This window comes from Takifugu rubripes, chromosome 5, assembly GCF_901000725.2.
Source record: "Takifugu rubripes chromosome 5, fTakRub1.2, whole genome shotgun sequence".
Lineage (NCBI taxonomy): Eukaryota > Metazoa > Chordata > Actinopteri > Tetraodontiformes > Tetraodontidae > Takifugu > Takifugu rubripes.
In genome coordinates, this window is record NC_042289.1 from 1,632,095 (window position 1) to 1,656,772 (window position 24,678).

Sequence of the window (24,678 nt, forward strand, 5' to 3'; positions counted from 1 at the left end):
ACAGTAAGTTATCGTCAGTCTTGGACAACTTTAGTGAAAATATGAAAAAGCATAAATTCTTATCATTATTAGTATACTCATTGGTAAACTATAATAATTAAGTAAACATGAGATTGAAAGAAAAAGAGAAAATTCAATAATGTCACTATTACTGATAAGTAATATTTATGTCTTAACTATATTTTTGTTCTTTTTTTGCTCTTTTTTTTAATTTTTGTGATTTTTTTTAAATGAGTTTTATCTCTTAAATTGCTGCAAAACATATTGAAAGTTACATCCTGCCTGTCTCTTTACTGTACAAAGTGAAAAGAGTTTTAAATATATTTACAAGGAAAAAGATTGATACTAATGCTGACACTGATTGATGTCCACTCCCAGATCTTCTTTCAGTTAAGTCTTCCTTCGTCGGTTCCCCGTTCTTATGCCATCTTAACGGTGGCCCTGAACTTTCAAAACATAGAAAACGATTCAGGAGACGCCCACCTCAGTATATGGAGTCGAGAGGGAAGGACGGGCATGTTTGACTTAAGGCTAACTTCATCACTGTTACCTGTGGAGTAAGGGTGCTGATAGTCATCAGCCAAACCGATGGGGATTAAAAAAAATACCCAGCTGTTATCGGACAGTCTTGACCCTTGCCTCCCTACAGCAGGTACATTTAGAGGAAACTTTAAGTCTGCATTGCCAACGTTCACACTCCAGCAGCTCCGATCGCAGCCCTTGAACTTCTGACACCGCCAGCTAATCAAAGATCAAACCGTTAAAGGACTAATCGAGGCGTCAGTACAGCAAAATGATGAGTCGTCATCAGACGGCGAGCGTGGGGGATGGGCTCGAAGAGATGGGACGATAAGGCATGTCTGCTGAGAGACAGAACCTCCTCTGAGTAAAAAGGTCCTGCGCTAAATGAAGCAAAAAGTCCATCAAGACGTCGGCCAGAGCACAAAAGCTTTTTATCGCTGTCACACAGCAACAACACTTCCTACACATTTTGGAGCATTTCGCCTACACAAACAACATCTATTAATCATACACAAAATCCAGACAGAGCCCGGAGTTCTGACTGCTTGCGCGAGTGTAAAGAAACACCTTTGTCCAATGAAAATCCCGGAAAAAGTTAAGTGTCTGTAGCCTGGAACCTGAATAAAAACAGTGGTCTAAGGGCTGCAGTGTTGCGTGACTGTGAAGTGACGTGTGAAATCGTTTTTTTGTTTTTTTTACGAAGTTAGAAAACACCTTCCAAATGGCGTTCGTGTATCTAAAAACCAAGCTTGGTCACAAGCCCGCTGTAATTTTTTTTTTACCGACTTTTTTTTTTCTTTTTTTGGCTCATAAACATGATTTGACCCACGAGCAGCCTCCGATGCATGCTGGTCCGTCCCAGCGCTGCTGCGCGGTGGGCCTCATGTGAAGTGGAGACCGCTTAAGGCACGTCCTTCCTCTGGGTATGTTCAGCTTCCGATCAAACGTGTTCACAGTAGCACAAGTTCAGCTGGACAAAAGGAAAACAAATTGCACAAACTGAACTTGATGGTTTTGAAACCTTCGTTTTTTTATACAGAGAAAAACAAACATGGCTATGGAGAAAAGTATCCGAGTAAAAAGCAGAAAAACGGGAAATGGGAACCCGAACTTTCCGCCTTTGTCCTGCTGCCACCACAGAAACCACAGATATTAAAACATTATTGAAGTACCAACAAAATAGAAAATGAGAGAAACTCATAAGCAGTGTTATCATAATCAGCACTAACATCTTCACATTGTTGTCAATATTATTGTTGTTCTTATACCCTGTTGTTTTTTTCTAGAAGAATATCTTATTATCATTAATGATTGTATTTCTCATAGCAAATAAGATTGGCTCTTTTGCCGTTGGAGATGAGGAGGAGGAGCGGCGGCGAACGCTAGAGGAGAGAGGCAGCAGTCATCTCAGGTGCAAATGTGACAATGTCTCCTTTCTGCGGTGACACAGGGGCAGATGGGCAGTTCGCTCCTCTCAACACTCTTGCAGTCTTGCTTCATAAGTGCTCAGCGTGAGCTCTCCGGCAGCCATCACCTCGCACCAGACTAACACACCCAGTATCAAGCCGGGATGAGGTGTTGATGATAACCGAGTACACCGACTTCTGTCTCAGTGGCGGATGGGATGATGGACCTGGACTTTGCAAGCGAGGGCAACAAAAAAAAGTTAAGCTGAGAGTAGCTTCGGCCATTTCTGAGAGCGGGTTAACCTCCCGTACCTCCTCCTCCTGCTGTCCTCATTTTTATTTTCCATGTTTAAGTCATCTCCTCATCTTTGACCTCATGGTGCTGTCCCAATATGGGCTAGGATTGATGTTTGTGGACAGTGTCTTTAAAATCATCCCTGATCTCCTAACAACACACACCTCAACTCCTCTCTTTTTCACAGGCCATTGTCTGTTCCTTCTCCTCCCTTTTAACTCTCACACGTCAGACTCGATGCTAGAAAGTTTCTCATACACATGGCCATTGCTTCCATTGAAAGGACGTGGGGGGCTGACTCCCAGCATGGAGCCGTGGTGATTCATTCCACCAAGGCCGAGCTCTTTTGGGAATCGGGACCCCACATTGGACATCACCCCGGCCGTAGCAGATGCTGGCAAATATGACGCCGTGCTCATCTGGCTCCTAAAGTCACTTTGGCTATTTGTGGCAACTTGCTGCTGCTGTTGCTTCTTCATGTAATATTGTTTGGCCCCGTGCATTAGACACTGGTCGTCACCAAAGGTCGGTATAAAGGGGTTCTGGTTTACCCGGTCAGGGTAGAGAGATTTGGATAATGAGAATGCTCCTCCTTCCATCAAGGACCTATCCCTATCTCTCATGTCTCTCTCTCCAACGGAACGGCGGTGGAGGCCCTCACCACCTCTGAACAGGCCGAATGGTGATCCAGGTCCTTTCCGTCCCTCACCTCCGTAAAATAACGGATCTCTGTCTCTTTCCCTTTCCCTCTCAGAGCCCCCGTGGCGCTCGAATATGTGTGCAAAGGGACTGGTGCCCTCCATGTAGCGTTCTTTCTCCTTCAAGCTCACACTCCTAGGTGGAGGCAGCATTCCTCCCATTCCTGCACCACCCATCCCGCCACCTCCTCCGAGCCCCCCCATCAAACTCCCCATACCGTCTGACTCCTCTTTCTGAAGGTCAACAAAAGTGTCATATGAGTGCTGCCTTCTAAGTTGTTTGCCCCCCTTCCTCCTCTGTGGGCCCTGCATTTGAGTCTGGGGACCGGCTCCTATACCTCCTCCCACACCTTGCCCTCCCCCCATCTGTTCCAAGAGGTGGTTGTTGTCTTCGCTGATATCATAGAGGTTTCCCGTCTTTTTACAGCCTTCACAACGCATGCAGGTAGCAGAGCTGGGACGGCTGTTTCCTCCACCTGAAGAGCCACAGCTCATGCCACCGCCGTACCCACCGACTCCTCCATGCACAGATATCTGTTTGCCCCCTGCTCCACCACTAGCCCGACAGTTTCTGCACTCCCACTCTCCTCCTGCTAGCCCAGATCCTCCTCCACTCTTAGAATCAGACCTTTTAGGCTTGCTTTTAAGAAAGTCGTCCACAGGGACCAGGGAGGTGCAGGTTGCCACCCCTCCATCTCTATTTCCAGGGCCCTCTGTAAGGTCCACATGTTCCCACTGAGGGACTCCCTCTTTGGGCCGGAACTGGTCCAAATAAAAGTCTCTAACGCTCTCCTTTTCTCTGAATATATAGTTTCCATCATTATTTACTCCACCACCACCTCCTCTCTTCCGCTCAGAGGGCAATAGGGGTGGGGAGCCCGATCGGTGGCCATGGTAGTGATGGTGGCTGATGTGGTACGGTTTTCTGCGGTAGCCTAGCTCAATTTCATCCAGCTCCCGCCTGGACTTGGCAGAGGCTGGCCTCTTTTTCAGACTATCTCGATATTGTTTACGCTTCTTAGCGTTCCCCTCCAGGTTTCCGTAAGTTACGGTGTGTGTGGAAATGTCCGAGACATCTGAGCGTATGTTGCCATCCTCTTCCGCTCTTCCTCCGCAGTAGTTATGCCCAGGTATATATGTGGAACTTGAGGCACCGCCCTTAAAGGAGAATTTCCCATACAAATCTGGGAGGCCACCTTTGAAGCTTTGGCCTGAAGGAGGGGTCTGTCCAGCAAGGAGGTCAAACTTGCTCATATTCCGGTGGGTGAGTGCTGAGCATGGCTGAGTAGTGAATATGGGAGCCACCCCCCCACCCAGGCTTTCGCAGTCAAACATGCCACCCTCCAGTGAGCTAGCACTGCCCAAACTGTGGGGCCGGTTAGGAGGTGGTCCACTGAGCCCAAGTGTAGAACCATGGCGATGCAGGTAATGGTCCTGGTACAGATTACTGTCCTTCATGTGGATGTTACCGAAAGTCCTCTCCACCTCGCTGATGTAGTCGCTGAACATGTTGTCTTCTGGTAGGTAAGGTGGCTTGCAGTCCGAATGTCCCGCCAAACTGCGTCGGTGTTCAGAGATGTCGTACACAGAAGACTCTCGCCGAATGAAGTCCAGGGCACTGTGCGGGGAACCGTTAACCCTCGATAGGGAGGCCATGTTCTTGGCAGTACGTAAGAGGCGCATAATGTTGGAGTGTGTGTTGTTCATGGTGCCTGATGGGGAATTCAACGCCGAGCTGCTCTTCTCCTCGATCTGGACCCCGTGAATGCAGCTGTAGATGCCCTGCGTGGGAGAAATACAGACATTAGCAATTGAAATCAATGACATTATGTAAACACTATGATCTTAGCAAACCCAACAACAGATTTGATTCAGGAACACATTTTGCGCATGTTGCCTTTCACCGAATACTCATTCAAAAGCACTCCTTTCAAAACAGTGTTGATTTTAATGTTTGCATTTGCTCCTGATTAAATAATAAAGCAACGTATGACCAATGGTACTTAAATTAGAGGTTTATACCAAGTCAAAGACACGGAATTATTTATCATTTACATGTCATGCATGTATTTTACAGCATGGATTTCAGGATCTAAGTTACAATGTGCGATTCAAAGCTGATAGTTCTTCACACACAGAGAACTCTATACTTACAGGGACTTAATGCTGGACACCCATAACATAAAGTAATAGCAGAAAAGGTATGCTCTTTACTTGCACCATAAATATGAATACTAAATTAAATACTGTGAGATAAGCAGAGAGAATGTTATATCTGGATGATGGATAAAGGCAAAGGAGCCGTAAAATCCCCTGGGTCACGCTGGTCAATAGCTTTAATCAATGTGATTAGAATTCAGCTGAACAATATCTGCTGGATGTTTTTAAACACCTCTGTTCCACCATTCGGTACTAGAGGCCACAGCACAATCCTCCTAGAAGGGAAAGGCCGTGCCAAGGAGACACCAGTGGAGCCCCGCTGCGACAGAAAGATAAACGGCTCCATTTACATTCAGTGATGTACTATACAATATTCAGATAAAAATGGATGGAGAGCGGAAAGCGGGCCGGGCATGACGGATGGGGAGAAAGAAGGAACAAATCAATCCAAAACAATGATTTCGTGCAGTTTTTTGATTTGCTTGGAGATGGCTGCGGGAATAAAGAGCCACTTGGCTACAAGTAATGAGGTCAGGACTCTGCTAAGATGTTAGGGGTCAGCTGGATAGCTGACATGCTTCGCTGTTGAGATAAAACGCATTTCCCTTCCCCGCCTTTAATCCACTAATAGGACTTGTTGACCCTGAGTTGCACTTTCCAATTATTTCTATAGGCAATTATTCAGCTTTACAGCTGTTTTCAAGAAAATGCTAAATAGCTAATGCTGTAACGTTTTCAGCAACAATAAGTCCAGTTCAAAACCCCATCAGATAAAATCCTTGTGTGGAATAATGAACCCAAAACGCCCAATTGTGTAAAACTGTTGCATTAGGTGCAGCTAAAAAGAAGGTTGATGGTAGTCTCTCCCCTCCATTTATGAGTGTGCTTGAGATTGAGACAAGTATAGTGTAACGTCCCCTGAAGAGACTCGAGACTTGAGAGTTACTATGGAAATTCAAGTCTAGGAATCATTTAGAACTTCTTCAATTTCACACTCTGTTAACAGCCAAGTATGTAAAAACTGACGGTGGCAGCGGAGGCTGGAATAAATGTAAAAAAAGACAAGGGTTTTATAGAAATGTGGAATCTGTGTGCTTGCACAATTTGTCACAATTCTATCCTCTTTTTTCCCCCTTTTTACCATCCTAATTACACCTACCGCCAAATCCGTCACATCGTCCCCCTGTGACTCCAATCATAGCACCTCGCCTCATGCATTCACTTTGTGTCTCTTAAAATCTGATCTTTAATTTTTGATAGAAGAAGTATACAGTATATCTGTAATATATATATACTGGAGTAAGAACCGTTTAAGGTGTGGACATTCAAGAGCAAAGAAGTGATGATGCTCCAAATTTCACAGTTGGTGGAAAGGAAATAGTCTAGAAAAATACACACACACACACACACACATATATATATATATATATATATATTCATTTTTTTCTCAGTATATCTACACATCTCTGGAACAAAATGACCTTTTGTTGCCTCCAAAACATGATTTCATGTCATAATACTCATGAAATCCACAGCTGGTTCACCACACATATCAGATGTAGTGAGTCCTGCTGCGTTAACTTAAATATTTAGTTTGTCCACCTTCTGCAGCAGCTCCAGCTGCACGTCTCACTGATAGTGCCAGATTTCCTGAGAACTTTGACACTAATGTTCCACCACGACTTCTGCAACTCAAGCCAAATGCTTGCCTTTGATTGTACCGTACATGCATGTCTCCAGTTTATTTTCCAGCTACACTGTTAAATGTAATGTCACAAAAACTCAAATTCATGGTTTATAAAGTCTTCCCGTTCCAACACGTCCAGAATATCCATTGCAAAGTGGTTGAAATTAGCTTGGAAATGGGCAGATTCTGAGATTTTCATCAACACTGCTGCTTCACTCATTTTTTTGTGTGTGTGGGTACATTTTAAACTTGTTGTTCTCCTACACAGTTTCACCAAATCTCACAATAATTCACATAAACACATTTTTTTATCTCCCAGTTTTAACAAGCCCAGTGGTTAAAATAAGTCTTTAAAACAGGTGGGTTATGAGCTGTTTAAAGATCACTATATGGTGCATGCTGAACATCTGCAGGATATGTACTGAAGGTTGGGGGGGGCATCAGGCATGAGGGCAGGGACGGGCCTCCATGTCTTTGAAAATGTCTAGTTGTTATTCTGTGGATCAATATATACATTTTATAAGTATATTTAACGTCATTTTTTAAAAACTAAATAAAGATTTGAGTGGAACACTGAAGATTTTGTGGGGATGGGGCAGGTTAAATCCCATTTACAGCCCCCGACACAGAGAAAAGCATTCACTAAAATGCGATTGAAATACAAATCGTGCCCACATAATGTGACAGTTGGCAGCCTGGTACGGGTCCAGTTTTACAGCAGCAGGATGAGTGAACACCAGGAATATGTGATGACAGTGGCACAGCGAGGCAGCAAATCAGCTGGGAGGCCTGTGTGCAGGACTGCCTACTGTCTACTGTACATGCCGCAGCTCATAATTAACTTCCACCTTATCAGCGCACGCCGCCCCTACGCGGAGCCGAATGCAAATGCTGTGATATGCAGGCTGTGAAATTAACCTGTAATGTGTTGAAGTCATTACATACTTTTAAAATCGAAATAATTAATTTGTTGCAGGGTTGCAGGTGGGACCCAGAGGAGCGGGGTAGCCGTGGGAGAGGCACTCTCACGGACGCCGGGCCCGCCGAGGGAGCGACCGCTCACCGACCGTGAAGCCACGACCGCAGGCGCCTTACTCATGCCGACCGTGACAGATGTCTAATATTTTACACTGCAGGGCTTAAGTATTAATTGCAGCTTGAACAATGAAATTTATTCGATTATGCTGTGAAATTGATTTTTTTTTGAAGACTGAGTAGCAGGTTTGGGGGGGGGGGGGGGATCAGGCCGAGGCCCGAGACAAAACACCTGAATAAGTGAGAAAATAGATGCAGATGAGGATTATGGAGATAAAAAATAAACCGTATTGTTGTGGACCCTCTGAAGAGCTGAACAAATAAACGGGTCATATTTAAGGACAGCGAGAGCTCAATACTGTGTGTTGTAATAAAAGTATAAGACTGAATTACTGTTACAAGGAGCCTGATTGCTTTCAGACCCAACTGGGACACAAATTACAATGATGTAATGATTAAAAAAAACTGCCTGTCTGTTAAACTGAGAAGCCGTTTGACGTTTTAACAACCGACTTTTACGCTCCCTCCATGGCGAACGCACGCCGACCTGCACGGGCGACAATAAACAAGCGACAACGTAAAATTAACGGAGTACAAAATAATCAAAGTTGAGCAGTGGAGCGGAATATTACAACAGAAGTGTCACGGCGGCTGCTGTTTTTTTCTAGAGCTGCTTTCTTGGTGCATCCTAGCAGCAGCTGAAGGGAGGGGGGGCTCTCTGCTGTAAATCAGCCGTATGGTTTCGCCTGCAGCGGTTCACCTTGCAGTGCATTACACCGAAGCCATGTCAAAACAATTGGAATGCAAATCAAATACCCCGGGGGTGACTTTGGTCCCCTGGGATGTGGTAATCAACCCTCTCTTGTTCTGCGGCTGATTTTTGTTGAGTGGGATATTGATTTGGGCTCAACATTTTGTAAATATTTACCCCGCGGACGTTGGGAGGGCCCGAGCGTAGCGGAGAGAAAACAGCCGCGGTTTCCGTTTAAAGTTTGGGACGCGAAGCTCTGGATGCTGGTGGAGTAACGCTATCTTTTATTACAGCCAATAAAACTGATGAAGGCCTGATAAATAAACAAGTGGTGAAGGTGACTTTACGGACACGGCGGAGCCAGTGATGCAGCAGTAAACTGGAGATTTATTACCTGCTGGGACGGACAAGTTTGGCTGCTGAGACAGCCTCAAATTTATGCAAGCATTTCTTTTTTCCCCCATCAGTCTGCGTGTCAAGACTTCTTCCATATTTAAATTCTCCTTTTTAGTCAAAACCCCAAAAGGCAACCAACAGGGAAGGAGAAACATCGAGAGATCGTGGGAATGTGGGTTAAGAGGAATTCCTCAGCAAACCCTACTGCAGACATGCCTGTCAATTACTTTGTGACCTGGAAATAAGGATGATTATTTGAAAGTGAGACTTTCACCCCAAATTACATTTATATCATCCATAATATTAATGTTAAAGGCATGAACAGAGAATCTATTAGTTTTCTCAAGGTGGCACCAACAACAGTTTAGGTATCACCATGTTTTGCAGGCAGACGCCCTCCTTCGTGCACGTTTGGGCTGCCCTTTTTCACACTTTATTACCCATTTGCACATTGGTCCTACAGCTTTTGGTATTTCCTAAGAGCCTAGACCAGCTGTTCCTGATCACTGTCCATTGCTGTTAGCTAGCTTTTCCTCTAGTGTGCACAATGTTTTGCCTCTTCTGCATTAACTAAGTCAATCGTGCGATAGTTCTCAGGCAACACAAGCCCACAGAATTGTGTTGAGACACAACTGCGAGAGCTCTCAAACCAGGGCTGTGATAAGATAACGACGCCAACCCTGGGAGGGAGCTCAAATTTTTCAGAGAATGTGTTGACCTTAAAGGTGACTTTGTCAATAAAGACACGTGAACTCCTGCCTGACCTCAGCAGTGAGACACCCGTTCGAAACTGCCGATGACCAGAGCACCTCTAGTTTCTATCGGTTCATCGCTGTGAAGCTTTAAAGAAGTGCGTCACAGGCTAATGTGGGTCACACAGGCCTTTAGTTTCATCAGGAACTATTGATGCATTCTTATTATCAAAATACCCAGAATGCCTCTCCGAGCAACAAATCTGTAAATATGGATCAGTTTTAATAATATGATGCACACATGCACAAGCATGTACTCAGGCTGCAATGACGCAAATGTCTCACCCTGCTGATGCTGAAGACAAGGCCAGGCTGACCGGAGCAGACGCCCATAAAGCAGAAGCGCAGCTGCCAGTAGAACCAGTGCTCGCAGATGAAGGTGATGAGAGACAGGGCCATGGCGGCTCCCAGCATGTAGAAGACACCCGCCATGTTGTCCACGTCCAGCTGGCTGGACATGACCTCGTTCTTTTCGTGGTGGCAGATCCCAGTCAGCCACAGGGACTCCAGCTCCTCCATCTCACCTGGACGAGGGGGAGAAGGGGTGAGAGTAAATTACGGGAGGAGAAGAATGAAGGGGAGAAAACAGAGAGGATTGTGAAGGGGGGGGGGGGGCGCAATTATGACACTTGGTGGGAGAAATGTTTCTTTTTATTCTTTGGGGTTTGAAACAAAGCAAAAGCAACGTAAAACATAAAAAAGAGAGGATGGATATGATGCAAGAACAGGATGGGTACGAGAAGACACCAGGGATGGAGAGATGATGCAACAGACGGAGAGAGGAGAGAAGATGGCAGGCAGATAGTTAGGATGGGAGGGGGTCAAGAGATTTAGGAGTGAAAGCGAGCCCTGAATTTTGCAGTAGACACTTCAAACATCTTCACATGTTAGTTGCAGCCGTATTACAGCGCTCACTTCTGTGGCTATGGTGCTGGCGGCCACACGGGTTCTAAAAGCACTAATGCGCGAGTGCATGTGTGTTTCTGAGGTCTCCATCTGACTCACCGCGAGCTGAGCTCTATCAAAGTCCACTGTGGCGGGACAAGCGTCGCATAATTAATCACACATTCAGCGGCTGCTGCCTCTGACACCGGCGCGGCGTCTGGCTTCTGAGCATTAGCCACAAGTTCAGAAGAAGACAAACTGAGGGAAGAGGCCCTGCATGATAACACGGTGCTGCTGAACACTGATGAAGTGCACGAATGAAACCGAGGTCCTCATCCGAAGGTGTGTTTAGTAATCTATTCAAAGCCTGTCATTCAGGAAATTGCACGATTGCATTTCCTTTGGATCTTAGTTTGATTTTGTTTAAGCTCAAAATGGCTACCAATATTGCTAGCGATATAGAAAACATCATGAATAAAACTGAAACTTTATTATTATTTTATATAGATTCTCTTTTTTTAAAAACAAACAAAGAAACTGAACAGCAGTTTTAGTGATTTCTTGTCACTTAAAAAAGATAACCTTGAGTCTGGATATACAGTAACACTTCTATTTGTTCACCACTGACATATGAAAATATTCACCTGATAATTTATATGTTTATATAATAGTTTCCCTGTCTTATTTTGCTTTAGCTCATATCGATGAAAGTGATGATCTCATAATAAACTAGATCAGAGCGAAAAAACAAATTATTCCTGGAGAAAATGAGTCCCGAAATTGCGCATCGGCTCCCGTAGAGTAAATAAGAAAATCTATATAATGGCTGGCTATCGTTCCTAACAAAGAAGGCTGTCGGCATGGCTCTGATGGATTTCTTGGCCTCTGGTGTATGAGGGGTGTGGATGTCTGGAGTCTTCACATCTGTTCAGGGCAGCAGCTCACATCAGGCTGGATTCACAATCAAGCGTACACAAATGTTCTCAGTCAGTCTTAAACACTGAAATCTGATAAAGCTGCTGACTCGGTTGTTACTCAGTTTAACTTCAGGTGAAGAGTTTGTCTTCAGAATGAGAGTTAACCTCAAAGACAATTTCATTTCTTTGTCTCTCTGGGTTATTGGAGCTCCAGGGGGTCCAGGGGAACGCCCGAAATGGACGAACCCAGGAGCAGTTGGACACAAAGCTGCTCCTGGATGTAAGCAGTTTAGTTACCGGCCATGTGGCTGCCTTAGAAATAGGCAGGGGCCTCAGCTGGTCAGACCCCCAGCATTTTCAACAAATTTTGTTGCTTCTCTGTAGCTTTTTAGAATGGACTGATTAAAGATTAATTCAAGGAAAATTGGTTGTTAAATGAGACAAGTTTAATGAGCTTTTAAAATGAATTTAGATTAATGAATTAAAAAGTTGCCATTTCAACCCATAAGATCATTGAATTGGGCATATTATCATTTCTAAGTCTTAAAACATTACAACAGCTACAAAGTCTAAAGTGTTAGAAACACAGTTACATGTTGTGATTTCACATTATTGCCCACCCACCCGACTGTACCACCGATAAAAGCTTTAATTTAGATACATTTGCAATTGTTAATTTTAGATGCTGACAAAATATCGGTTGGCTCAACAGGATTATCTAATGCTAACATTACCGAAACACTGGCTCTTTATATATTTATGTTACCATTTATTTATAATTCTTACAGCCTCCGAGGCTGACTGAAGTCACCTGTTCGCAGAACAGTTCAAGTGTTAGCTGATTCAGGCCCTAATGACTGACTTCCTGACTCACTGCAAAAACGCTCAAAAAAGTCACGCCTCTTTTTTTCGGGTAGGTAAATAGTTCCCCCGGTCCAGATGCATTTGCTGGAACGTCTCATCAGTGGTCGTCAGTCATGTCCAGACATGAACGCGCTATCGTCCTCACTGTCACTCACGCAGGGAAGGACTGTTCAAATGAGCAGAACCTCCGTGTTGGAGCGCGCTGGAAACTCTGCTGCGTCTCTCAATGATTAAAAAGTGAACAGCTCATCAGCACGGCACTGTATTGTATGCATGGCGGCGTCCCGTGTCCACTAATGCATTACGCTGAGCGCACATGAATAAATCAGGGAGCCGAAACAACGTGAAGCCTCACCGTCTCCGAAAAGCTGCAGGATGGCGAGGTCCACGTGTCTCTTCCAGTGGGAATCCTTCTGGATGGCGATGCCGTAGCCTGTGGTGGCAAAGATGTAGCCACTGCCAATGGTCACCAGCTTGCAACCCTCATCCCTGCCCGCCATGTAGTTCAGCACCGCGGCATCGTAGATGAAAGCGTCCAGTTTGCTGATGCGAAGAAATGAACCAGAGACAGGATCGGGTTAATTAGTGCTTTTTAACCCTACTATATAGAGGGCATAATAACAGCTAATAACAGGTAACAGGTATGTTGCATTAGTCACTTTAAGTTAAGCTCAAACACCTTAATAGCCCTCTGGTGCAGGGCTGCACTAGAGCGCATAATCCCCTCTTTTAAAGATCTTAGATATGTTCTGACTGATTTTTTAGGAAGTTTTTCTTAGCTAGATTTTTCTTTTCAGCCTTATTTTGTTATTTGATGCTGCTCAAAGGGGCAGCAATGCAAAATGACATTAAGTTGCTCCAAAAGGTTTTGTTTAGTATCCTATTTTGTAAAGTAGTCCCTCGTGGGATGTTTTCACAGTCGTTTTAGTTGTTCCAGTGAGCCGAAATGGACCATTTCCATGTGCACTTACCCAGCTTTGAGACTCTGCAGGGCTTCGTTGACATTCCTCTGATGGAACTTTGTCATGTAAGAGTGCATTTCTGGATAGTTGTTCCTGATGTTTCTCTCTGTGCTCCCATTTGGGACGGTGCCGAACCGGAATGGGGGTGAGAAGTCATTGGGGCTCTGGAACTGAAGGGGGGGTGTGGGTAAGACAAAGACCGAGAGAGTGACAGAAGCGTGTGAAAGCTCTAGTTCATAAACACAGCTGAGACTAGATGGTACTAAAAGCATCCATCATACCTTTTTGTCTGAAAGGCCAGTGACCTGATCCACGTACTCCTCCTGGATCATGAACGCAGCCAGGTTGGCAGTGTAAGAGGCCAGGAAGATGACAGCGAAGAAGGCCCACACTGACACCATGATCTTACTTGTGGTGCCTTTGGGGTTCTGCACCGGTACAGAGTTGTTAAAGACCAGACCCCAGAGCAGCCAGATGGCCTTACCGATGGTGAAGGATGGACCGTGAGGCTCTGAAAGACAGAGCAGAAATCAGCTGAGCTCTAAAATAAATAAGAAACATTTAACCTTCTTCCAGCATTTAAAATAAAGAGACTTACTGCTTTTTAGCTAAATAGGTGTGCTTGACAGTTTGAATTATTAAAAACACAAGGCTGCCAAGGCACAAAGCCACCCTCAGATGTAAATAACTCCTCAAAATATGCTCCCACTCAAAATGCACGAGATCGAAACCCCCGACTAAACTCATCAGTGTTATATGTTTTCAGTTCCACAGATGGAAACATCCCACCAGGCCTTTACTCCGAGCATTCTGGAGCAACAGGTTTGATATTTTTGAAAGATCCAGACTAAATGCTGCTGTTCAGGCAACGGTGGAAGAAAATGTCAATTAAATTGAGTTTGAACAGAAGGCTAAGTGATAATATGGGTTCCACATGTTCTACAGAGCAGCTAAACGATTCTAACAAGAACTTCTCTTCAGCAATGATCAGCAACGATGTTTTAAATTCCAGTGCGCAGTTCTAAATATATCTCCATAAACAAATTTCAATGAATGAAGTACTTGCAGTCATGGTGCAATTTCTCTGACACTTGAAAAAGGTTCTTGCCCCCAGCCTCCTCATGACCAGACCAAACGTGTTCTGGAGTTGTCTGCAGCTTATTCAACTCTGCGTAGGTTCGATTTATCTGCAGCGCTTGGGTTCATCGGCCTCTCTTCTGTGATTAGCGGTTTGTGTGTGGGTACGTGTCCGCGTGTGAGAGAACAGGGATGTGTGTGTTCTCATGCACTGGCGCATGGTGCTCTCATTTCACGGCCGCTTTGCAAAGGAATTGAGGCAGACTTCACAAATCTGTGGCCGTGCCATTGATACTTTGTAGTCCAAACTTCAATCTGCAGTCTTCTTGATACCAACCTCCCACGGTGGCTACAGGCAGTTAAAAGAGGGAGGGGCACAGCGGCCAACAGCACTTTGGGGAGGAATGTTTCTTCTCAACATGATGGCCCATGAGAGGTATGAAACAGGTCTGTCGATATATACTGTATACACGTGTGTGTGTGTGTGTGTGCGCATCAGAGTTGGAGTTTTGAGAAGTCACTGATTTTTCCCCCCTCTTTTTGTGTCTAGGGCTCTAACACAAAAGCAACCTCCTGCTGTCAGAGCTCACAAGTGTTTCTTCCAAAATATGGAAATGAATGCAAAACAGCCCGTCCGGCGTGACGGAAGCGACGCTGCTGGTGGGTGAGGGACCGAACCACTTGTGGGCGCTGGGAGAGGGAAGCGGCGAGTAAGAGCGGGAGTGGCTGGGTCATCCAGGACAGCCGCTCCATATGTGGAGGCGTTTTGTCAGTGTTCGTAAGCGGCGAGGCGCAACTCGTGGGAGAGGGACGGAGCCTGCGTTATTGACATTCACGAAGAATTAACCCGCACACCTGTGCCTGCTTCCGTGTTTGGTATAAATTACCAGAAGAGGCATTAGTCACCAAACACTCGTTCTCAGGAAGTTGCTCGCCGCCCATATTCTCCCCGCTCATCTGCACAACCTTGTCCTGCTTTCACCTGTGTTTGAATAACAGAGCCACGTCCATGTTCCAGCAGACAGATTCATCGTTTTATTACTCATAAAAAGCCTGTTAAATGGCGCCACGCTAAAAACGGAAATGAGTCAATGAGTGGAAGTGTTGTGTCGTATCTCGTTATACACTTAATTAGAATGAATTGGGGTCTACTCATGAGCGGCGTACATCACAAAGTCAGCATATTGGAGTTTTCAGCGCACTTCCATGGTGGTCTGCTGAAAAACTGGAACTACACGGCGCAGCATCACTTTAAGTGCATATTTCAAATGTGCGATGCCACTGATGAAAACAGCAGAAGCATATCCGACCATCTGGTGTGTTCTAACTGAAAGCGGCGAGAAAGGCTGGAGGAGAAAAGTGTCTGCATCAGTTTGCATCTATATCCCCTAACAATCATGCAGTTTGCTCCCCAGTGGGTACCCTAGCTGGCTCACTCTAGCACTGTGTGTGTGTGTGTGTGTGTGTGTGTGTGTGTGTGTGTGTGTGTGTGTGTGTGTGTGTGTGTGTGTGTGTGTGTGTGTGTGTGTGTGTGTGTGTGTGTGTGTGTGTGTCTCCAGCTAGGGCCTCTCACCTCTGCCATCGGCCAGACAGCGGTTGTAGCCCACAGGGCTGAAGTACTCGAATATGAACACCGCTATTGCTGACACCAGCAGCAGCATCACGAACATCATCACCCACACGTCCGCACTGAATGGCTCTGGAGGGGAGAGAGGGAGGGGGGGTTGGAAGGAGATGGATGAAGGAGAGAGCGTGGAAAAGGCATGGATCATGCAGAGAGAGAGACCGAATGGGGAAAATGAGGGATGAGAGGAACGCAAAAGCGAGGAGGAGAGAGAACGAAGGGAGAAAAAGAGAGCGCAGAAGGCAACATGAACAAGGCAGGAGAGGTATGTAAATGTGGAGCAGATTGGGAAGCAGAAGTCAGAAAAATACAGTAGGTGTAAGGAATATAAGAGGGCAAAGAGAAAGCGAGCAAAAGAGAGAGTAAATAAACAGTTATTACAGATGTATTATCACGCCGTGCAGTCTGTGTTCCCATCATGCAAATGCATTAAAGCTCAGCTCTAATCACTGAACCTGTCTGCTAAATCACTTTACTCAGCCTCTTTTTACTGCAGCAACTGTGCGGCTGGAAACGGGAATAAATACAAAGAACATTATGTTGGGAAATGACTAATTCTGGAGCCAATTGAATACTATTCAACAATTACTCATGCACATTAGTGCAAAATGAAAAAATATAGAATATTTTTTTTATCTAAGGTGAATTTATCCATGAAAAATGTTAAAATATGACCAGACATATGTACAATCAAATACAAGCTAAGAACAACAATAGCACCACATCATTTCTGGCTCCTCACCTAAAAAGGCTGATGGAGAGACGGTGCCGTTGCTACGGGACACCATGACGCTGATGCCCGTCTCGATGAAAGGGACGGAAAAGTCGATGACTTCCGATCTCTCCTCGTTGATGGTCAGGGAGCCGACGGCCATGAGCGCGTTCTTTGTCACCACCTGGTGAAGATGGTTGGGGGGAAAAACAGGCCCTCCTATGTTAATTGAAACCTTTTCATTTTCAGTCGTGCTGAAGCTCTGTCAAAATGAGGAGAGAAGTGCACTTTAAAGGGACAAATCTTTTGTAGAATATTCAAATTTCCTGGAGGTAAAACTCTTCTAGTGCAGAAAACAACACATAAAAACAAGGAAGGTAAGAATAGATTATGACCCAAAAATAGAACATCAGAGCTCTTAGCAGGTTGTGCATATTAAAAAAAACCCTGTTAATCATGCTGGTCCTGCTTTTAAAAAGGTGTGACTGTTAACAGAAGAGCTTTCAGAAACCCATTAGATCAGGAAGAAATGGTTTGCTACAGAGTTAAAGTTTATGCACCCAACAGTGGTTCCCAGCCTCCTCCAAAAAAACAGCTTTTTTTTTCACCGTTTTACTGGAAGTTAGGAAAATAAGAGTACAGCACAGATAAGTATGCAGCAGATGCAGCTATTTGCTCTTTCAGCTGTCAGAAAATGGAGGGAATCAAGTTTGGGCGTAACAGATGGGACAGGTTGGAGGGAACGAGGACACGTTGAAATGGGGGAAAGAATACCGGCGAGACAGAGCTGGAGCGCGGCTGGTGGGCACGCTTTCCGAAACCCGGCGCGAGAATGGGCACTCGTGATCCGCGCCTGGGGAGGGGAAGGAGGGGGAACGACAGAGAGGGAGGTAGAAAGCGGGTTGCCACAGTGGGTCAGGGCTGCTGGAAATAGCTGCAGCCATGTCTGCCCTTCCTCTACCTGCCTCCCCCCTGCTGGCACCTCGGCGGCAGGTATATTTAGCCCCAAAATTTCAAAGCCCTGCAGCGCAGAGGGTGAAGTGGGACAAGACTAGCTCGCAGAGTTAATAAGATGTTTGTGACGGGATGAGTCAAAGCTCCTGGTGAGTCATAAAGAGAGCCCTTTGTTCCGCACCTGAGGTGGACCTTCACAGGTGGGGAACAATAACACACATTTGCTCCGCACCATCAGCGTCTGCGAGCTCTGCGCCTGCATTTGCATTTTTAAAAAAAAAAAAAAATCTCATCTGTTTCGTCAACACGTGTGTGTTCGTACTCCTGTGTGTGTGTGTGTTTAGTGCCTGAATGTGTGAATGTCTCCCAGAGGAAGGAGCGAGCGAGTCCACCCAGCAGTGTACTCACTTCCTCTCCCTCATTTTCTCTCTTTCCACTCGCTCTCTCCATCTCCCTCCTACGACTTGTTCTGTGCGTGTTATGAAAGTGACCCATGTGGGTGTTATTGAGAATGAGCGAGGATCTGTGCACGCGCGTGTGTGTGCGTGTCTCGACTGCTAAGTGTTGCCAGCGTCTTTATGTGACTCTGCCAGCGAAGCCCAACTGGTGTAATCAAGTCTGTTGCCTATTATATATCAGGCTGGGCACAGAGAGCCAGTGCAGCTCATGAAATCTGACACAGAGCACAAGAATCAATAAAGAGTAAGCCCTCATAAAATATTTTAAAAATTCTTTTCAATATTTCATTTCTAATCTCGAACACAGTGTGTTAAGGCTTTGGCTGATGTCAGTTTGGGTACAGGGACTGATCCTGCAAGATAAATGACCGATGATTTAGTGGATATCGGACATTCAAAAGTGTGAGTTGTGCTGCAGAACTTGAGTTTATTTAAAATAGCACATATTGAAGAACTGCGAGGAGGTGTGTAAGTGTGTCTCTGTGTGTCTACCACTCCTCCTCCTTAATGACCATTCCTCTGTGTAGGTGAGGAAGGAAATAGCACATTATGGCACTTTTTCTTCCACACGGCAACAGCGATTCAGAGATAACTGTGATTACAGCTGCCTGTCGCTGAAATACAGAAGCTGAGTGGCAGGAAGACTCAGCCGTTTATATTTAATAAAAAGGTGACTTGTTTCTGTCTGATAATTGTTCTGGTGATATCTGAAGGTTGTTCAAACTTCTGTGTTCCTGACCCCTGACCTTTGGACTCGGATCAATCTGCTTCTACCGAAATAGCCAGACAGCCGAGTGTCTCGTTCTTACAGGTTGAGTCACGGTAACTGACCTTACCTTAGGGACCAATGTCGATTAGCTGGTATTTAGAGCCGCAACCTGAATTGATGCAGCTGACTCAAATGCACGCACCCTTGGGTTAGATGCTTAGCCTATTTGACACCGAGTGCGAGGTCCGTTAGACAGGGAGGTGACCCGGAGGAAATAAAATAAAGCTTATAATTCAAGGTATGAAATCACATTTCACAGAGGAAACAAACCCTTCAGGCATATCTGACATAAGCCACACATGCTATATTGACCACAGGCAAAATCTGTCTTACCCATTATTTCGTCGGCTGGATCACATGGTTTTTATTTGTTCTGGATCAGTAACTATTTTCCTCTTGGGTTGTTTTGTGTTCATAGTGCATTACTGTAAAGTTGGCTTTACGCTGCTATATCCTGTAGCACTGGGCTAGCATTTCAGCTCCACCTTGGACTCAACAGACAATAGCTAGGTGAATAAACTTACACAAAATAAGGGCTAAGCCTGGGGTCAGTGGGGTCTAATGCATCATTTATATATGATTCCGAGCATGCAACTGTGGAAAGGACAAACTCCTTTTAACAGGAAGAAATCTTGAGCAGGACCAGGATTATATTGGGGTACCTTACTGCTGATGGAAAGAAGGATAAAGGAGATATTGAGGCAACGCAAGGAGAAGAGAGGAAACCACGACAGTCAACCATGACCCAATAAAGTGAAAGAATCCTGTCAATGGATTATGCTTCTGCCACGGCCTAGAGCAGAATAACTAAGATGATGCTTAAGGTTAGATGACCCTGTTCCAACTGCGAGCTGCAGCCCAACAGCAGAGGGGCCTGATAGCTAAATATTTGGGCACCCATTCCACTGTTAAAGATTCTGGGGAGTACAAGTCAACCAGCACTTTGAGAGTGAAGAGGTTTACTAAAATGTTATGGCCTCAAAGAACCATGTAGATCAGAGGAAGTATATTCTGGCAATTCTTTACATTTTCATGCCTGAAGTCTGACGAACTGTGGTTTATTGGAGTGTCATCAGCATATAAATGTAGATTTATCAAATGGCATGGAATCATATTTCCTAAAGGAAGCACAGACAAAGTGGAAAGTATTAGAGGAGCTCTGTGACTAATTCTACTATATGACAAGGAAACATCTTGAACATGAACAAACTGGAATCTATCTGATAAATGTGATCTAAAGCAGCCCAGCACGGCCCCTTTAATCCTGATGACATGCGCAAGCCTCTGCAACGAAATGCCAAGATCAGCTGTATCAAAGGCAACGCTGAGGTCTAGCAAAAAGATCATCACATCATTTACACATGCATGGCGATGACAAATAGCAAGAGACAGCTTTCCACCGAGTGGACATTAATCCTCAGCAAGCCTTCCAGATTTGGCCACTTTCCTCCTTCATAAATACACGCAACTGTCAGTCTCAGACAGTGAGCTGGGAACGCAAAGGTAACAGAGACAGACGTTCTCAAAAACCCCACACGTAATGGCAGGACCACCCCCTCACCTCTCCCACCATGCCGTTCCACGTCCCGTTGATCTTCTTGCCGTGTTTTCCATTGGTGACCAGGTAAAGGTCGTAGGTGAACTTGACCGTCTTGGCGATCTTCTTCAGGATGTCGATGCAGAAACCTTTGCAGCAACGCTTGATGTAAATCCCCGACTCCTTCGTCTGATTACTGCAGACGTGCAACAGATTAGATCGTCAAGGTTATTTTTGGAAAAGTAAACAAAAAAACAACCCACAACGGCTGCGTGTGACTTGTTGCCGTTGAGCGTTTCCTGGCTCTCACACATGATGTGTGACCTGAATTTACCTCTGCTTCTGTGCTGCTGCTGCCACAGAGATTTAACATCACTCAGGAGCAAAATATATACACTTCTCCTGCCCATTTTGCACGAACTCACTGTACCAATTACACGTGAACTGTCCTGGTAAATGTTTGCCGTTATTGTTACTCTCCGCTTCACGTGTGTCCCCTCCCCCCAGTGTTTCCTCATCAGAACCTGACGCTGATTCATTTGACCTGAGTTTTGACACTCACAGCGTTTTGATCTGTTTTCGGCAGGGCACCGTGTTCCTCATGCACGTCAGACTCAGTGGGTCTACGTCCTCGACAATGACGAACGGAGCCTCCTCCAATGTCACGATGGACAGGTGGTCATCCTCTCGGGTCGCTGCCCCTCCGTATAGTTCAAAGCGAGGCCACACGTGGTATTTCATGGACAGGGAGCGGTTCTCCCATTTACCCACCTGCAGAGATACACAGTAAGTGTGGCATTAAGCCTGTGTGTAAAAATATCACACAGGCTTTAGTTCCAGGTATGTCCTATTTCTCTAGCCACTTTTTATTGTTTGAAGTCCAAACTGCAAAAATTAAAAGGTTATGATCCGAAAAATGGAGAATAACAGTGATAAATAGATAGAGTTGGTGAGAAATGTCTTTCCAATATATATCAATGTGGAAGTTTAACTGGTCCGTCCTTTCTAAAATTACATTCTTTAAACTATGCTGCACGACTGTGGATGATGTCACCACCAAATCTGATTACGCAAAAAAATCTGCTGCTGGTTCAAGGAAGGACAGTGACACAACAAGAGTGAAACTGTTCAATTCCTCTTCATCAACAAGACCCACTTAACTATGGCACATGGACGTGTTTGGTGCTCGTCAAAGCACTGAGAGCACAGCTGCTGCGTTCCTGTGGGATTCTTGTCGTTGTTATTGCTCCGGACAAAAGCCAGGCTACAAGCACAAGTCATGTGGTGGCAACAATTATGCCACTTGGCAACACCGGGGACTCATAACTTGCCACTTAATACACAATTGTGGGGACTTTAGGGGAGTGATGACATCACTAAAAAATATGGCACAAAAAAATCCAATTCCAGAGTGAAATGCAAACTCAAAAACACCTACTGCTACAGTTTTGCAGATGGAATCAACTGGGATTAGTCCCTCATAAGCACAGCACTGAGGTGAGGAATGAACAGTTTTCCTATTAAAGGATGTAAACATGTAAAATAGGCTGTGGAGGGAAACGCGAAGGGGAGAAAAAAGCTGGGGACTCTGGGACCGAGAGCAAAGAATGAGAACAAGGTTAACATGAAGGACGCAACTGCAGGCGGGGGAAGAGCAGAATTCAGATCAAGAGGAAAGAGGGGAGGGAAGGAGTGAGACAAAAGTGGTGAATGGAAGGATTAAAAAGAAAGAGAAACAATAAACCAGGAGTGTGCTGAAACACGGACAAACAAAAGAGGCGATTAGATACAATCTCCCTTATTGTCCTCATAGGGAATTGGTTACAGACTTAATGTTGCATGCATGAAGGCTAAAGATATGAGACAATGTACTTTACTCTGCCTGTAGGCAAATTTTTCATGGACATTTGTCCTCTGCTCGTGTACACCTCAGACACGACCATCACGATAACCTGAGTCATGCTCTCGGTGGGATAATTTCTCATGAATTCAGCGATGTGGAGCAGGTATTCCTTGGACATGCATGAAGGATTGAACTGGGACTGAGCTAAATTCAGGAGAAATTCAAAAGCGCATCAAAGAGAAAGTGAGATGGAGCTCATTCAGATGCAAAACATTGGCTCTTCTCCAGAGGAGTGTCCAGCTGTACGTTTGAAGGGCCTTTGGGTTCTACTCCACCGAACAAGCATCATTAATTAGTCCATTCACTCCCCCGACCTGTCTCAAGCAGCCATACCTGTAAATTCCGCCCGCACCCTGAGTGCCCTGTAGGCCACTTTAACCAAAGAAAAAGATGCAGGTGGAAATGGATATGGTTCACCAATTAGGTGGCCGGTTAAGGGGGGGCAGGAGTGCAAAGTGTGTTTGTGTTCTAAATGTAAATGCACCCTCTGTGGGGAACAGCAACAGAACACTTGAACTGGACTAACGTGTGGAGGAAGCTAAATGATAAAGAGAGCTGGACGGAAGGAAAGAAAGGGGGGAATGGTGGTGAGGAAGGGGTCAAAGTGAGCTTAGACGAGTGTAAACTAGCCTAGTCTCTACACGGTCTTCACACTACTTCAGAGCTGCTGAGAAAGGACGGTTCTAGGGGCTGAAACTCATTAAGAACCAAAAGTGGTTCAGCTGGAAGTCAAGCTTAGAATGAAACAGCAGTGAGGGAGTGAAGGAGAGGAAAAGGCTGGTGCTAGTTGCAAGGGGGAAATGGAGAGAAGAAGGGAGAGAGGAGTGGAGCCATTCACCTTGTCCTCAGATCAGAGGACAGAATATAGATTAGAGACAGAAGAAAGAGAGAAACGTGGACAATAACGAACAGGAAGAGCCAAAGGATAATGGAGAGTGTCTCGGAGCTGCAGGTTCATTCAAGGTTGCTGGTTCAGGGTTTGCAATAAAGGTGAGAGTTACAGATCAAAGAAACATCTGTAAAACTACTTTGATCCAAAGTTTGACAATGGAAGGTAGGACTATGTTCTCAATGTCAATGTCCCCAGTTTAATGTTTAATTTGATCGAGAAAGAACAATTAAAACTCCATATTTACTGGTTACTAATGTAACTTTTAACAACATATATGTGTTACGTTATATTAAATATAAGATTTTAATTACCACACATTTCAGTAGTCATAGGAGATAATTAATTTGTTTACAAAATCTTAATCTTAAGCCTGTGAATTGGTGACAACCACTAACCAAGCCTGCGTATGTGTACGTTTAGGGAACTTCACTGTACCCAGTAATATCTCCATTTGCTCAAAGGCACCTTCATCGACTTGATAACATCTAATCAGGGTTGCGTCTCAAAAGCTTAAGGCTTGAAATGCTGAGTGAAAATCTGACGATAAAAGATTCAGAAAGCCAGACTGTGGCCGCGCTCAGAGGACAGAAATATCGGAAACCCCGTCAACGGTGACGGATTAAACTTCACCGGAAAGTGTTTTGTGACCATTTGTGCGTCCATTTAAACAACATGAATATAAATACAGAGCGCTTTCTGCCCCCCCCATCCCAACTTACCCGGTCCCACTGTCTGTCCTTGTTGAGCAGAATGATCACCAGCTTCGGATGCAGCTGGTATCCGTCCTCACTGAACGACAGATTACGCCCCTCGAACGTCACATTCATCAGGTACCTGCAGAAAAATATTGAGGACGGAGAGTGAGACAAAAACTGGAAGACACAATGTCAGTGGCATGAAGACTTTTGGTGTGCATGGAAACCAGGAAACCAAAAACTTACACACTGCAGATGATTTGTGTGTGTGTGTGTGTGTGTGTGTGTTTGTTCTTGTGCTTGCTACACATTGAGTACCAAATTCCACATTCTTCCAGCAAAGTGGGGACATTTTTTGGGAAGTGAGGACATTTTGGCTGGATCTCATGACATTAAAGCACTGAGGGGTAAGACATGATTTTAAGGTTTAGGTCAGAATTGGGTTCAGGTCATGGTTGGAGGTTTAGTTGTGAGGGTTTAGGATTAATGTAAGGGGCTGGGGAATGCAATGGGTCTAATAAAGTCCTCACAAAGATAGAAAACAAGGATGTGTGTGTGAGAGAGCGTGTGTGTGTGTGTATGCGTATGTGTGCACATGTGTGCACTTGTATGTGCACATACAAGACAAACATCAGTAAAAATGTTATGAAGATTTTCATCCTATTTTCAAGGGGTGTGTCAGTAATTTCTACCGTTCCGACCTCTCTGTGGAGTCGGCACGTTCCCT

General features: G+C 45.0%; 1 protein-coding gene across 5 annotated transcripts in view; it reads right to left on the bottom strand.

Annotated features, from left to right (window-relative positions):
* Positions 1-220: 220 nt before the first annotated feature.
* grin2ba (glutamate receptor, ionotropic, N-methyl D-aspartate 2B, genome duplicate a) overlaps positions 221-24,678 on the bottom strand; it is an 86,528-nt gene continuing 62,070 nt past the window's right edge. For 4 of the 5 annotated variants that reach the window (XM_029835981.1, XM_029835979.1, XM_029835980.1 and 1 more), the window contains exons 7-16: positions 23,976-24,090; positions 21,024-21,232; positions 20,486-20,657; positions 16,774-16,927; positions 15,981-16,106; positions 13,612-13,841; positions 13,340-13,500; positions 12,724-12,911; positions 9,988-10,226; positions 2,445-4,703 (exon numbers count right to left, since the gene is read on the bottom strand). In XM_029835981.1, the coding sequence (XP_029691841.1) occupies positions 2,445-4,703; positions 9,988-10,226; positions 12,724-12,911; positions 13,340-13,500; positions 13,612-13,841; positions 15,981-16,106; positions 16,774-16,927; positions 20,486-20,657; positions 21,024-21,232; positions 23,976-24,090 (3,853 nt within the window). Of the gene's footprint in view, positions 4,704-9,987; positions 10,227-12,723; positions 12,912-13,339; positions 13,501-13,611; positions 13,842-15,980; positions 16,107-16,773; positions 16,928-20,485; positions 20,658-21,023; positions 21,233-23,975; positions 24,091-24,678 lie in introns of all 5 variants that reach the window. The other variant, XM_003964280.3, reaches the window with a different exon arrangement.